We start from the raw sequence: 12183 nt of genomic DNA, 5'->3' as shown, positions 1-12183 counted from the left end.
CAGACTCCCTTTTGTATGTTGAAAAATACAATCCATTTTGGCAGCCCGGGGGTTTGAACTCAGGACCTCACACTTGCTAGGCAGGCGCTCTACCACATAAGCCACTCTAGCAACCCTTGTCATTTGCAATGTCCATTGTCACCTGGAGCTTCTTCCTTTTCTTACCAGATGCTCCACATCAAGAAGCAGAGTGTCCTGAGCGTGGCCGCAGAAGGAGCTAATGTGTGTCGCCATGGGAAACTTTGTTGGCTTCAGGTATACAATTTAAAACTTTTTATTTTGAAATAATCATGGATTCACTGGTTAGTTTATTTTTGCCTTCTTTGTCTCCTCACTGTCATTGTTCTGTAATTTATTTGGAATGTTCATTCTTCCTGTATTCAATTTAGTCTTTTCAAAAGAAAGACAAGGATGGGATGTGGCTTGCCTAGCATTCTGGAGGTCCTCGGTTCAGTCCCAAGCAAAGAGTGGTGAGATACTCCCTATAGGTTCACCTTTATAGCCATCATTGCTGCTCACAGTCTTCTTATCCAGCTTTGTTCTTTTTTTTTTGCCTTACTGTGATTTGAACTCAGGGTCTCATGCTTGTTAGGCAAGTGCACTGCCAGGCCTTCAGCTCTTTTTGCTTTTTGCATTGTTTTTCAGACAGAGCCTTGCATTTTTGCCCAGACCAGCCTTGGACTTCAGTCCTCCTACCTATGTCTCCTCAGTAGCTGAGATTAAAGATGCCCCCACTCATTTTTTGAGATGGGGTTCTCACTAACTTTTTGACCAGGCTGACTTTGAACCTCAATTCTCCTCATTTCTGCCTCCCAAGTAGTTGGGATTACAGCCATGAACCACCATGCCCAGCCCCAGCTCTGTTCTATCCCCTTAGATGTACAAAGAGTCTTGTCTAGTCTTCTGAGGTGGAAGTTTTGTGTAGTAGGTATCCACCACAACATTTGAGTTTCCTGGACCTGGGAGATGTCAGGTGAGGGCTCTTTTGTATCAAAAGGCTGTAGTGTTCCTTTAATATGCAGAGGGCGAGGATCAAACCCAGCAGAAGCAGTACAGGAGATTAGTCAAGAGAGTGAGCTGCATTCTCAGATTGTGTCTTCCATACTTTGAGTTGGGTCCTCCCTCCACTCACTGACAAAGGGTTTTTGTTGTTGTACTAGGGATTGAACCCAGGACCTCAAACTTGCTAGGCAAGCACCTTCACTTTCCTAGTAGCTTGGATTATAGATGTGCACCATGGTACCTTTTTCTTTTTTCATGGGACCAGGGTTTGAACTCAGAGCTTCACACTTACAAAGTAGGCACTCTACCACTTGAGCCATACCTCTAGTCCATTTTGCTGTGGTTATTTTGGAGGTGGGATCTCAAGGATTATTTGCCCAGGCTGCCCTGGAACCTCAGTCATCCTGATCTCAGCCTCACAAGTAGCTAGGATTACAGGCATCTTCAAACTCATGATCTTCCTGCCCCAGATTCCAACTTCAGGGATTACAGGCCTGTAGCATCACACCCAGGTGACTGCAGAGATTTTTTTGGTCTCTGTAACCACTACTTCCTGAATTAGCTGTAGGATGTCCCCAAATAAGAGAAACTGTGAAGCAGGGGTTGATAAAGGCATACAATGAGCCCTCCTTACTCATTTACTGCATGCAGTTTGGATCAAGTGCAGTCAAAAATGATAAATTCCTAAAAATTCTTTCTTTTTCTGAAAAGAAGTTTCAAAAACAAGTTTTAAGTTCCCACATATGCATTCCACAGCTCAGTGGACGTGAAGTTCTCAGTCAGTCCTGCGCTGTGCTCAGCTGTGTTTAAACCGCTTTGTGATCTGCTGAGTGTTTCCCTGTCCTTAATTTTGTGAAAATCTCCCTACAAAAAGCAAATGGTGCCCAAAAAGCAGATAAGTGAATGTGCTTAACTGAAGTGATAAAGTGAAAATGTGAGCTCTGTTCAAAGGTGACCTGTCTCTAGTGGAAGTTGGGCAGCATTATAGGAGAAACGAATCCAGCATGCGGGTGCAGCACTGAACTCTGCGCACCCTGAGCGTGTGCAGTTTTTCCTCAACGGTGGTCTCCTTGGAACTACAGACCTGAGAGTACCAAGATCTACATGTTCACTGTGTATTAAAATAAAAAAAAAATAAAAAGATGGTAAAAGTTTAAGAGAAAAGAAGAATCACCACTCCACTTTCCTCTTTCGGGGTAGTCCTTTTTTTCTTTATTTTTGGCAGTTCCAGGGTTTGAACTTAGGACCTCATGCTTGCTAGGTAGGCTCTCTACCACTTTAGCCATTCTGCTAGTCCTTGCACCATTTTTGAGAATCTCCTAATAGGGTTGTTAAAAATTCTTGTAGTACTTTACAAAGCATATAGACAAACATTTCACTTACAGTAGCAACTACTTTTAGCAGGTTGAAATTTTGCTTCTGTTTTCCTGTTTCTAATAAGATTTTTATTGCTCTCTCTTGGTTCACCAGTTTTACAAATTTTCTATTAACTTTCATTAAAATTGTGTGTCTGTTATTCCCTGCTGATGGGCTAGCTCCCCATCCCAAAGCTGTCTAGCAGAGAGCTCCCCCAACTGCTTATCATCTCATTAACATACAAAGGATACTCTGAGATTCTGAGAGTTTTAGAAGCTGGATGTCAGGAGCCCAAGAGGAAGATCAAATATGTATTTCATATGGCTGGGGATATAGCTCAGTGGTCAGTGGTTAAATGTTTGCCTAGCATGCAAGAGGCTGGGTTCAATCCCCAGCACCACAAAAAAAAACTAATTTCACTGCATCACAACTAGAATGCCATGGGAGAAAACTGGCCAAGCATTAAAGTTGGGACTATCAGCAGTGAAAGTCTAATTCCCCTGAGTATCCTTTTCTTTCTTTTTGAAAATGACAGTGATTGTGTCTTTCATTTAATGTATTCATTCACTTATTGCAGTGCAGGGGATTAAACCCAGGGCTGCACCCATGCTAGACAGGCTGTCTACCACTGAACTATAGCCAAGCTTCATCATGTCTTTCTGTAAAACCTGTGATCATTTAAAACAGTTTTCCCTAAGAATCATTCAATGTTGATTGTTTACTCCACAGTGAAGATGTTAAACAGTTATCCTGTGTCTTGTCCTCTTGATCCTCAGAGCCCCTTCTCCAGTTCTTCCTATTCTATGTCACTGTCTATTGTAGGTGGCCACACATAGCCGCGTTTACTTATTTGACATTTTCCTTCTGGGAAGTCGTGCTTTCAACAATGGACTTCAGATGGTATTAGAAGACAAGAGAATTTTAAAGGTGAGTATGGAAGCCTCTTCCTCAGTGGTAACATGTAGTGTAAGGATGTAGTAAGGTCATACAATGTAATGTAGTGACATTGGTGGCCAGGTTCTGATTACTCTCTCCATCTTCTGACTCCTCAGGTTGTCCATGATTGTCGCTGGCTTTCTGATTGCCTTTCTCATCAGTACGGAGTCATGCTAAGCAATGTGTTTGATACACAGGTATATGAGGGGATGCTGGATTCAAACCCGCGCACATAGCGCCTGGTAGAAAATAGCACTTTTCTGATAAATGATGAAAGAAAGTCTTTTTGGGGGGCACATCATTCTTCCCACCTCTCATATGAGATATTTGTATGATATGTAAGAATATTTGTTGAGCTATAGAAACACTGCAGAAAAGTTACTTAAAATTATTTTGGAAGCCAGGTGCCAGTGGCTCATACCTGTAATCCTAGCTGTTCAGGAAGCAGAGATCAGGAGGATCACTGTTCAAAGCTAACCTTGAGCAAATAGTTCGGGAGACCCTATCTCAAAAAAAACCGATCATGAATAAAAAGGCTGGCAGAGTGGCTCAAGTGGTAGAGCACCTGCCTAGCAAGAGTGAGACCCAGAGTTCAAACCCCAGTGCCGCAAAAAAAAAAAAAAAAAAACTTGGAATATGTTTTCTTCTTTGCTCCAGAATTTGTCAAATAAGAAGCAAGACCTATGCTCCATGGCATTCAGAAACCCGAGCAATTTGAGGTCATTCAGAAGCCTGACCTGGGAGACTTGGTGTGAAATGAACAGTCTCATCTCTGCCTTTACTACTATGTACCTCAAGCATGTAGACTGTTCTGGATGTGCCACCAAAACCTATTCTGGCCAAAATAGCCCAAAGAGATAGGATTTAACTCTTATCCAAAGGACAGCAGCGAATGAGAAAGCCCTCATCCACACTAGCGCTTAGAGTTGATGTGGAATTCTCATTGGTCTATGAGAAGGAGAACTCCTAGCTCCCATTAGGGCTTCTTTCTTTTCTTCCTTTAGTGCTGGGGATTGAACCTCAGGCCTTGCACACGCAAAGCCCACACTCTAGCATTGAGCTACCCTCCAGCACCTCATTCTGTTTTCTTCAGTTTCTTCTAATCTTTTTAGTTTGTGTCAATGAAAGGGAGATCGTGCATACATAAGCCTGTAGCTTTGGCGTGAATTACACTAATGGGTTGACCAATTATTTTTGAGAAGCAAACCCTGAAAGTTCAATTTCATGTTACTATATGTGGTTCAGTTTTGCTCATTATGAATGTGCTTACAAGTAAACTTAGTGCCATTTCTCGTTTGCTTATTTCTTTGGGCGATCTTTCAGGACCTTTCCACTGTGCAGTACAGATTGTGTCTATACCACGTTTACTCCAAAATGTAAGACAATTGCTCATTATTTCTATGAGACCATCAGGCTTCTTTTTATTTATTTATTTTTTTTTGCAGTGCTGGGGATCAAACCCAGAGGTGCTCTACCACTATGCTATTCCCCAGCCCCATGATTCTTCTTGATTAAAGCTTCATATGTATTTTCTGGTGAAGACTTTGGCATATTTTTCCATGTTTTCTTTTCAGATTCCCACAGCGCAAGAAGCAGGGATTCAGAATTTACTGATTTGTTTTCCTTTAACTCAGAATATTAGTTTCCTGTTGTTCTTGTAAGAAATCACCACAGCTGGGCATGATGGCTCACGCCTATAAACCTAGGTATTCATGAGGCAGATATCAGAAGGATCACAGTTCTAAGCCGGCTCAGGCAAATGGTTTGGGAGACCCTCACTCGAAAAAACCCATCACAAAAATGGGCTAGTGGAGTGGCTTAAGGTGTAGGCCCTGAGGTCAAACCCCAGTACTGCAAAAAGAAAAAAAAAAACTACAAACTTAGTGCCTAACACATTACAAATTTATTCTCAGTTCTAAAGATGAAAAATGTCCAGCAGGGTTGCTTCTGAATGCTCTCAGGGAAAGACTATTCCCTTGCATTTTTTAGCATCTTATGTTACTTGTACACCAGGGCATCAGTGGCTCACACCTATAATCCTAGCTACTAGTACTGGAGAGGCTCAGGAAGAGGATTGTGAGTTGAAGGCCAGCATAGGTTACATAGTGAGTCCCAATTTTAAAAAAAATAGAAAAACAACAACAAACCCAAATCAAAACAAAACAACACTTGTGATTTCATTTAGAACCCAGCCAGATGATACAAGGTGATCTCAAGAGCCTTACCTTACTCACAGTGGCAAAGTCCCTTTTGCTGTCTTACCTAACATTCATAGGTTCCAATGATTGCAACACGGATAGCTTTATGGAGTCATTATTCAGATAAATAATTATTGCAATTCTTTTTTTTTTTTTTTTTTTGGCAGTGCTGGGGTTTGAATGCTGGGCATGCTTGCTAGTCAGGTGCTCTGCCACTTGAACCACACTGACAGCCCAAAATTCTAAACTTTATGAGTTTTCCTTGCCAAAATTGTACCAGAATTTCTATTATATAATAACAATTTTTTTTTTTTTTTTGGGTTCTGGGGTTTGAACTCAGGGTCTTGCTCTTTCTAGGGAGGCACTCTGCCACCTAAACAATACCCCAGCCTCACATAATAACTGTCCTTGAGCTGGCCAAGGTGGCCCACCAGTTAATCCCAGCACTAGAGAAGCTGAGGTAGGAGGATTGTGAGTTTGAGGCCAACCCGAACTGTACAGCAAGACCTGCCTGGGACTGGAGATGTAGCTCAAGAGGTAGAATGCCTGCTTTGCAAGCATGAAACCCTAAGTTCAAATCCCAGTCCCACCAAAAAAAAAAAAAAAAAATCCTCAAGACCTGCCTCAAAAAAAAAAAAAAATTCTCGAATGTGTCTTCCTTTCCCCATTCTCCAGAGGCACTCCCATAAGGGAGGCAAGTAAAAGAAATAGAAAAGAAAGTAGACAAGAACAGGATAAGCTTGGGTGAGTTCTTTGATTTCTAAAAAGTTTTTTCTAAATAAATTGAGTGAACATCTTTAAATTTCCTGGTGGCATGGTTTATCTTGTGTGTCCTTGGGGAAAATGGTACTTAAAAATATTTTTGCTCTTTCTCTCATGAGACCATTTTCTGTGCATATTCATTCAACCAGTTAGTCTTTTTTTTTTTTTATTAATACTGCAGGTAGCAGATGTCCTTCAATTTTCCATGGAAACTGGTGGCTTTCTTCCAAACTGTATCAGTACTTTGCAGGAGAGTTTAATTAGACACCTTAAGGTCTCCCATAAACATCTCTCCTTTCTAGAAGAGAGACAGAAACTGATTCGGGTAAGTGTTGCAAGATGTCTCATTGAGGATAAGTTTTTCAAGTGTTTTCTGAGCAGGATTGATAGCCTATCAGATAGAGAAATGACAGCTGCCCAAGAAGCACTTGAGCATTGCAGGATCTTAGCTTGTCAGATAGGCAGTTTGTGGTTTCCAGTGGAGTGAAACCAGGATCCAGATTTGTTGGTTAGCAATTGAAAAGTACTCTCAATTAAAATTTCAAGTTGGGACAAGGGAAAAATTTGTGGAATTTGTATTAAGGCAATGGAACCAAAATCATTCTAGTTATTTCTCCCAAAGTAACAAAATTTTCTTTAGTGCCCATATTGTTGCATGCAAACTTAGGCCATGACCATATTGTCCACAAATTCAGTCATCTACTGAAGTCTGCTCCCTCCAATGAGAGAGGGATGAATGAGAGAGAAGTCCCGATGGACCAACCTACCTCTCCATTCCTTGTTCTGTCTCACACGCACCTGTGTGTAAGTGTCTGTGCATGTGCACTCACGTGTGTTCAGAAGACTGCTAATAAAGTGAAAGTATCAAACCGCAGGCCCATAAAAGAAACAAAACCAAAACAAAATGTAAGGTGAAAGTAGAAGTAATAGTAGAGGAAAATGACAGTGTTTTAAGCAACTCTTAAACGGTTATTTTCTCTCATGTTTTGCTTATTCATAAAAATTATTTTTGTGTCTCTAGGAAAATCCAGAAGTGTGGTTCGCACGACCTCTTCCACCCTCTTTACTGAAAGTTTTGGCCCTGGAAGCAACCTACCTTCTCCCCCTTCGTTTGGTTCTCCTGGATGAGATGATGTCAGACCTAACCACCCTGGTGGATGGGTACCTGAACACCTATCGAGAAGGGTCTGCAGACCGTCTTGCAGGCACAGAGGTAGGCAACTCTCTGTGGAGTATCTTCAGGACCTTCTTCCTTTTCTGTCTCTTCCTCACAGAGCACGGTGATGCCCACTTTTCACAACCACAAAACTTTCCCAGGCACACTGGTGCTAAATGTCCTTAAAGAGGCCGTGGCTTTGGCCTGATCCATCGCCCTCAGCACCTCTCTTGTTAGGTTTCCAAGAAAGGTTTCTGTCAAAGTACTGGTAAATTTAGGATTGCATTAGTTAGGTCAGGAGTTGGCAGACGGCTGCCTGCAGGCCAGGTCTAGCACACAGAATGCTTTTTTTTTTTTTTTTTTTTTAAATCTTTTAGCAGCGCTAGGGTTTGAAATCAGGGCCTCCCACTTACTAGGCAGGTGCTCTGACACTTGAGCCTTGAGCACTCTCCAGCCCTTTTTTGCTGTCATTATTTTTCATATATTGTCTTGCACATTTTACCTAGGGCTGGCCTCAGACTGAGAACCTCCTCCCTATGGCCTCCAGTGTAACTGGGATCACAAATACTTACCACCGTTCCCAGATTATTGATTGAGATGGGGTTTTTACCATTCTTATTGGAATGTGGCTGGAAGTGTAGCTCAATGGTAGAGCACTTACCTGTCCTATGTGAGGCCCTGGGTTGCATCCCTAAGACTGGAAAAAAATGGTAGTAGTACAGATAGAGGCTTCTTGACTTACTACAATCTCATGTCCTGATAAATCTGTCATAGCTGAAAATACTGTAAGTCAAAACCCTGCATTTCACTAGTCTAACCTGCCAAATGTCGCTGCTTAGCCTCACGGTGCATTATAGGCTGTGGTGGTTCACCTTCGTGACTGGGTGGCAGAGCCTTGGCTTATTGCCTCTGCCTGGCATTGCAAGAGCGTTAGGCTGGCTGCTTTTTGCTAACCCAGGACAAGGTCAAAATTCAAAAATCAAAACATGGTTTCTAGTGAATGCATATTACTTTTGCACATCGTAGAGCCAAAGTTATGTATCAAACCATTGTAAGTCAGGGACCGTCTGTGCATGAGACAGAACTTGTGGCTCCCTGGGCTGGTGGAATGGTTCAAGTGGTAGAACACCTGCCTAGTAACCATGAGGCCCTGAGTTCAATCTCCAGTGCTGCCCATAAAATAAATAAAATTAAAACATTCTAAACAAAGTCAAGAGAGGACATTTTCTTAGTATATTTTCTATTTCAGCATTTCTGTAATGACCAAAGACTGGACGTGGTTCAAATATCCACTAATAAGAGTTTGGTTAAGCAAGTTATGGTATTTCTATACAGTCCTTAGAAATACTAATATGTGGCACTCTCCAATATAAACTTTTAGTTAAAAAAATCAAGATGTAAGCAGGGTGTGTTAGCACAGGCCTATAATCCCAGCACATAGGAGACTGAGACAGGAGGATAGCAAGCTGGAGAACAGCCTGGGCTACTTGGCAAGAATTACAGTGCTGATCATTATATAATACAATGCTACTATTTGTGTAGAATGATTTTAGAAGCAGGAGTTATCAATATTAAAAGGGGAAAAAATTAAAAATGTAATCCAGGACTGGGACTGTAGCTCAGATGTAGTGCATTTGACTACCAGGTATGAGGCCCTGGGTTGGATCCCCAGCATCACCAAACCACAAAGACTAATCCAATGAAAACATAAACATTTAGGAAGAGCCAGGAGCCAGTGACTCATGCCTGTAATCCTTGCTACTCAGAAGGCAGAGATCAGGAGGATCATGGTTTGAAACCAGCCAGGGCAAATAGTTTGCGACACTCTATCTTGAAAAGCCTATCACAAAAAAAGGGCTGGTGGAATGGCTCAAGATGTAGACCCTGAGTTCAAACCCCAGTACTGCAAGAAAAAAAAATCAACATTTAGTAAGGCATATACATATGTACATATGATCCTATAAGCATAGACTATCCTTTAGGTTACATGAGACAACATTTCAGAAGATTCACATGGTAAGGCAGTTGGGGCAATGTTGGGAGACTCACTTTTCCTGTCTTATCTTTACACACACACACGCACACACACACACAATTATGGTTTCATTGTCTTTTCAAAATACAGTACAGTGATAGTTAAAGTCACTAGAGGGGGCTGGATGAACACATTTGAATCCTGATTGCCTATTATCTTCAGGTGTAATAGAAGTAATTTTAAGCACCACACTCTGAAGGTTGTTTACGGAAAGCTGTGTTCATTTTCTCTTCCTAGCCTACGTGCATGGAGCTTCCAGAGGAACTCCTTCAACTCAAAGACTTCCAGAAGCAGCGCAGAGAGAGAGCTGCAAAAGAATACTCAGTAAATGCACAGGGGCTTCTTGTAAGGAAAGTGCTGCATCCGAGGAAGTCCATGCCACAGGCATCGGGGAAAGAGGAAAATGTCCAAGGCTTCTTATTTTGTAAAAGTTCTAGAGTCAATAAAGCTCCGAGATTTTTATCTCAGGAATTTCATAAGGATGTGAATTTTGTGAAAGAAGAATCCAAATCTCCGTGTCTATGTCCCATCAAGGAAGGAGAAGCCAGGGAGGATACCAGCAACAAATGCATCAGCCCTGAGTCAAAGGGCTCAGGGGACCGGGGAGTAACTCACCTTGTGACACCCAAGCTTGAGTTTCAGGCAAGAAATTCCTTGAAAGACGAGATAGAAAAGTTATTAATGGTGGAAAATAAGGAGGAGTTAACGTGCCCAAAACAAGATGTTTCAGGGTCTCCTCTTCCTCAGGAAGTGAGCATGCCACAAAGTGACATCTTTCATTCTTTCAAAAGAGCTATGATTCCCACCCTCCCACCTTGTCCAGCTTTGGAGAAGACAGATTCATGGATAACTCCATCTCTCAATCTGCCATAGGCAAGTGCAAGACCCTGAGTTCAAAGTACTGCAAAAAAAAGGAAAACAAAACAAAAAAAAAACCACCTTAGGATTTGCAGTTTGTCCTTGAGGCCGCAAAGGTGGCTGGCTCATTTCTCCTGCTATCCAGGGTCTTCCTCAGTGCCTAGGTTTCTCATATTGTAAGTTTGTTTGGTCAGCTCTTGGTCATGGGCTTCTGGGAAGGGTCCATCCTCTTGCTTACTCCTGCATTCCTGATGTTTGGGTAGGATGAGAATGAGTAAGTTAAATAATGCAAGAAGTAAGATTTCTGATTATGTCACTGTATGGAAATGTTCCCAGTGGCCAGAGTAAATTATTTCTCACAATTTAGGTTTAGAAGATTTGAAGAAGGGAAAAAATCTTGGGCTTAGTATCAGGAAGAATCTAATTTTAAGATTTTGTGAGGTTCTCTTAGATTGATTTGAAGGGGTCTGCAAAACTCTTAGTCATAGGTTTAAAAAAAAAGTTGGTATCTGCAAGTCAGATGTGATATGCATTTCTGTAATACCAACGCTGGGCAGGCTAAGGCAGGAGGGTTACAAGTTCGAGATCAGCATGGGCTACATAGCAAGACCCTGTCTCAAACAAAATAAAACAACAAACTGTCTAGCAAGCATGAGGCCCTGAGTTCAAACCCCAGTGCCACCAAAACAAACAAACAAAAAACCCCAAATTGGTATGTGCCGATTTCACCTTTTTTCCTTCTTGAACTATTAACTCTGCACTTGAATTTTCAATGTTTGGCCTGTCTTATGTCTAGGCAAACAATAGGTAATGTTATTGTAAGAATCAACATCTCAATTTTGATTTATTTAATTTACTTTCAGTGAGTTGTGTCCATCACCCTAACAGAGCAGGAGCTCTGGGTTTCTTTTTAGTATGCCTATTATGTAAACTTGAGGCTTAACTCCGTGCTAATTGCACAGAGTTGGTGTACTTTCTTAGGGTGAAAGAAAGGAAGCTGTATTGAGCCTTTTTTATATTGAGTATTTGTGAGCTGTTCACGATTTTTTGAGTGTGAAATAACCAATAAACCTGTTTTGGTATTAGGTTATCTGTCACTTCTCTTAATTGGATAAGGGTGTGAAGAATATGTCTGGATTTATAGGTCTAGAGTCTAATTTAGAAATCTATATTCTAGTCAAATGTGACTACATATCTGTAATCACAGCTCTGAGCTGAGGCAGGAGGATGAAGAGTTTGAAGCCAAGCAGGTGCCTGTGACTCACACCTGTAATACTAGATACTTAGGAGGCTGAGATCAGGAGGATTGCAGTTCAAGGCCAGCCTTGAATCAAATAGTTCACCAGACCCCTTCTCCAAAATAACCAGAACAAAATGGACTGGAGGTGTGGCTCAAGCAGTAGAGTACCTGCTTTGCAAGTACAAAGCCCTGAATTTAAACCCCAGCCCCACCAAAAGAAAAAAGTTTGAGGCCAGCCTGAACTATATAATGAGACCCTGTCTTGAAAGAAGAAAGGAAGGGTGGGAAGGGAAGGGAGGGGAGGCATGGGGAGAGAAGAGAAGGAAGGAAACTATCTTTTGCCTTGGTTATAGGTTATATTTCTTATTGCTCCTCGGGGAAATTTAGGAACACTCTAAAATCAGAAATAGTCTCGTCTGCACTAATTCTTTTATGAGTGCCACTGAAGGAATTGCTGTGCCCTCCTAAACTCTAGAACCAGATCTGAGATTACGTTTAAGGCAGGCCCAACAGCAGGTGGCTTGTCTCATTGTCTCACCTTGTCCTTACTTTAGAAAGTCATGAGGCCAACATGGTCCCTGGCTCATCTTGGATGAATGTATCTTCAGGTTGAGCTCAAAATATGGTTACTCTAGGTTTA

The 12183-nt window shown here is 41.7% G+C and overlaps 1 protein-coding gene across 3 annotated transcripts in view; it reads left to right on the top strand.

Moving 5' to 3' along the window:
- The window catches only part of Exd1 (exonuclease 3'-5' domain containing 1), a 30296-nt gene extending 18948 nt beyond the window's left edge, over positions 1-11348 (top strand). For all 3 annotated transcript variants that reach the window (XM_074065691.1, XM_020176039.2, XM_074065692.1), the window contains 6 exons: positions 169-255; positions 3181-3285; positions 3411-3491; positions 6436-6579; positions 7276-7467; positions 9683-11348. In XM_074065691.1, the coding sequence (XP_073921792.1) occupies positions 169-255; positions 3181-3285; positions 3411-3491; positions 6436-6579; positions 7276-7467; positions 9683-10318 (1245 nt within the window). In that variant the 3' untranslated portion in view covers positions 10319-11348. The remainder of the gene's footprint in view (positions 1-168; positions 256-3180; positions 3286-3410; positions 3492-6435; positions 6580-7275; positions 7468-9682) is intronic.
- Positions 11349-12183: the final 835 nt, after the last annotated feature.

The sequence above is a fragment of the Castor canadensis genome, chromosome 2 (assembly GCF_047511655.1).
Source record: "Castor canadensis chromosome 2, mCasCan1.hap1v2, whole genome shotgun sequence".
Classification (NCBI taxonomy): Eukaryota; Metazoa; Chordata; class Mammalia; order Rodentia; family Castoridae; genus Castor; species Castor canadensis.
Note: the sequence above shows the minus strand (reverse complement) of the source record. Positions and strands in the feature narration are given on the sequence as shown.